At 43.4% G+C, this 2,576-nt stretch overlaps 1 protein-coding gene across 1 annotated transcript in view; it reads left to right on the forward strand.

Moving 5' to 3' along the window:
* LOC109973307 (neuropeptide Y receptor type 2-like) overlaps positions 1-2,546 on the forward strand; it is a 5,729-nt gene extending 3,183 nt beyond the window's left edge. The window contains exon 3 of the mRNA XM_020622794.1: positions 1,113-2,546. Coding sequence (XP_020478450.1) covers positions 1,113-2,112 — 1,000 coding nt within the window. The 3' untranslated portion in view covers positions 2,113-2,546. The remainder of the gene's footprint in view (positions 1-1,112) is intronic.
* The last annotated feature ends 30 nt before the right edge of the window (positions 2,547-2,576 follow it).

Raw genomic sequence — 2,576 nt, forward strand, 5'->3', positions numbered from 1 at the left:
GTATTTGAACGGGACATACGGAAATTCTGCTATTCTTTATTGAAAAAAAATTACTTCAACATCGGATTGGAACGGAAAAGGGCCTACAACACACACCAGCCGACAAATATTAACATTTATTACATTTTATGGTTAACTTTTTTTTTCTTTTCAAGATTGTCAGGGGAGGCTCTGCCTCCCCTGACCGCACGTCACTGGTTCAGGGTTCAGTGATTTTATGATTTCACTCATTTAAAACGTTTTCCAGGGCAAGTAAAATTTTACAGTGCCATTTGCAATTATGTGTAATTATGTAATGTTTTACAGTGGTATAAAGATGTAGGCTGGGTTGTTTTGTCTTTCTGTGATATTTTCTGAATAATGAACACAAACTGGTGACTAGTTATTACCTCTTACTGTGGCAGAGCGCTTACATGCAGATGGTTTGTCAGCTGGTTATCATCTGTAGTCTTTGGCATTTGTAGAAGCTACTTTTTAAAATTTGGTTTGGTGTTCCAGTGCCCTTTCATTGTAGTTGTCAATCAGACCTGTGAGGGTTTAAAATGATATGCTTAAGGAGCTCACGCTGTCACACTGAGCACCATTTTGTACTCAAACACAGGTTTGGAGACAGGCTTTAGTTTCCTTTTTCATCCTGCTTTATTTCCCCGTCATGCTTTTCTTAATCATGGGATCTCTACGTTTAACTTTTTAACTGCTGTGCCATTATGGCTTCACCGTTTGTGAATCACTTTGTAATTGTGTGGATTATCTATACCCTCCATCTTAGGAACTCCAAGACAATGCTGCTGATTAAACTATTGTCATGTTGATCCTTACATCTGGGTGATGAAAACAGGAGCACATTAAATAGTGTTGAAAAGACTCCATCATGTTTCTGACAACTATACTTAGGCTGCAAACCATGTTGTTGCAATAAAGATATCACTGACTCAGCAGGCACTTCTAAACAGCAGAGAAGAAAGAGAGTCTTCAGCCTCTGTAGTGTTTCACACATACAGATACATGTAATAGAGATATTTTTGCTAAAAACCTGACAGATTTCATGGGCATTTATACTCTTAGAAAGGAAAGTAATCAGTATCTGTGGCTATTTCCTTTTTTTTCTACAGATACAATGTGCTACTGTTTGTGATGCTCTACTGTCTGCCAGTGACATTTAACCTCATCATAGGCTTCCTGACCGGCAGGCGGCTTTGGGGAGGGAAAAAGTCCACTTTCTCTGAACTCGATCCTCGCAGCCAAGCTCTGCACACCTTACGCCTCAAGACTCGCCAGAAGATTGTCAAGATGGTGGTGTGCCTGGTGCTGCTGTTTGCAGCCTCCTGGCTGCCGCTCTACTTTACTGATCTTTGGATCGACTGTGAGCAAAGGCCGCCGTCTTGGCTGCTGCAGACGCGACCATTTGCCCAGTGGCTGGGCCTGACAAACTCCAGCCTTAATCCCATCTGTTACTGTTTCATAGGGGATCTGTACCGCTCGGCAAAGCTGATACGGATGCGATACTACCAGAAAGTCGCCTCTTTCTTTGGCTCCTCCTCATTCTCCAGCTCAGCTGCAGTAGCGTCTTCTGCTGCATTTATTACAGACACTAAAGTGACTCCTGCTGAGCACCACCATATTGCTGCTGCTGCGGCTGCTGTAGCAGCATCTGCATCCATGGTTACAATCCCCAGGCTGCTGAGCTTGGCCCAAGGCCAGGGACTAGGTCGGAAGGTCAGAGACAGTTCAGACAGCCAGGAAGGCTCAGACCACAGTATCTCAGACTGGTGTCCGTCCAGTCCCAGTGTGTGCGACAGCTCCTTGTTCTCATGCCAGCTCCACACACTCCAGCACTCCATACAACAAACCAGCTTCCTTCCCACAAGAAGACACTCTGTGAATGAGAACACTGGATCATTACCTTTAAGAACTGAGTCTGTAGAAATAGACATGCTGCCTCTGAGGAGGCATTCAGGGGAGAGAATATATGGTCTGCCAGCTGACAGGAGAGGCATTAAAATGAGCAGAGAAGCTTTCTGTCACACTGGGCAGCACAGAAACAAAACGTCACAAAAATACTCTCTGGTAGGAGACGAGGAAGATGAAAGAACCGATTCGACGATCCTGTGAAAGCTGCAGATTATCAGATGTATCAGCAGGGAGGAACGGTTTCTTTTTGTCCTGTCGGCAACAAAAACACACACACACACAGCTCCTGATTCACAGTTTGCCATTGACAGCATGCATTAATCTCTTGTAAAAGCCATTGTTTGTCTGGAGACTAAACTGACCTGGTCTACACTCTCCTCCTTTCTCTGTGTTGTTTTCAATAAACGAGTCACCGCAGAGTTTACAACTAGTCACTGTAAATTTGAATAGACTTTTAACTTAAATTCTTTTTCTTAAATTTCCTGGTCTTCACTATGTTTTCAGTCTGGAGGTTGAACCTTTTTAAGAAATGATTTTTTTTTCAGAGGATCACTGTTGAACCAAGTTTGGCTGAACTTTGTACATCGAAAGAGAACCAGGACGTGTTTGGACCAATGAATTCAGGTGTTTGAAAACAGTTAGAAGGAGCAGTGATGGAGAGAACG

Source organism: Monopterus albus, unplaced genomic scaffold, assembly GCF_001952655.1.
Source record: "Monopterus albus unplaced genomic scaffold, M_albus_1.0 scaffold288.1, whole genome shotgun sequence".
NCBI classification, from domain to species: domain Eukaryota; kingdom Metazoa; phylum Chordata; class Actinopteri; order Synbranchiformes; family Synbranchidae; genus Monopterus; species Monopterus albus.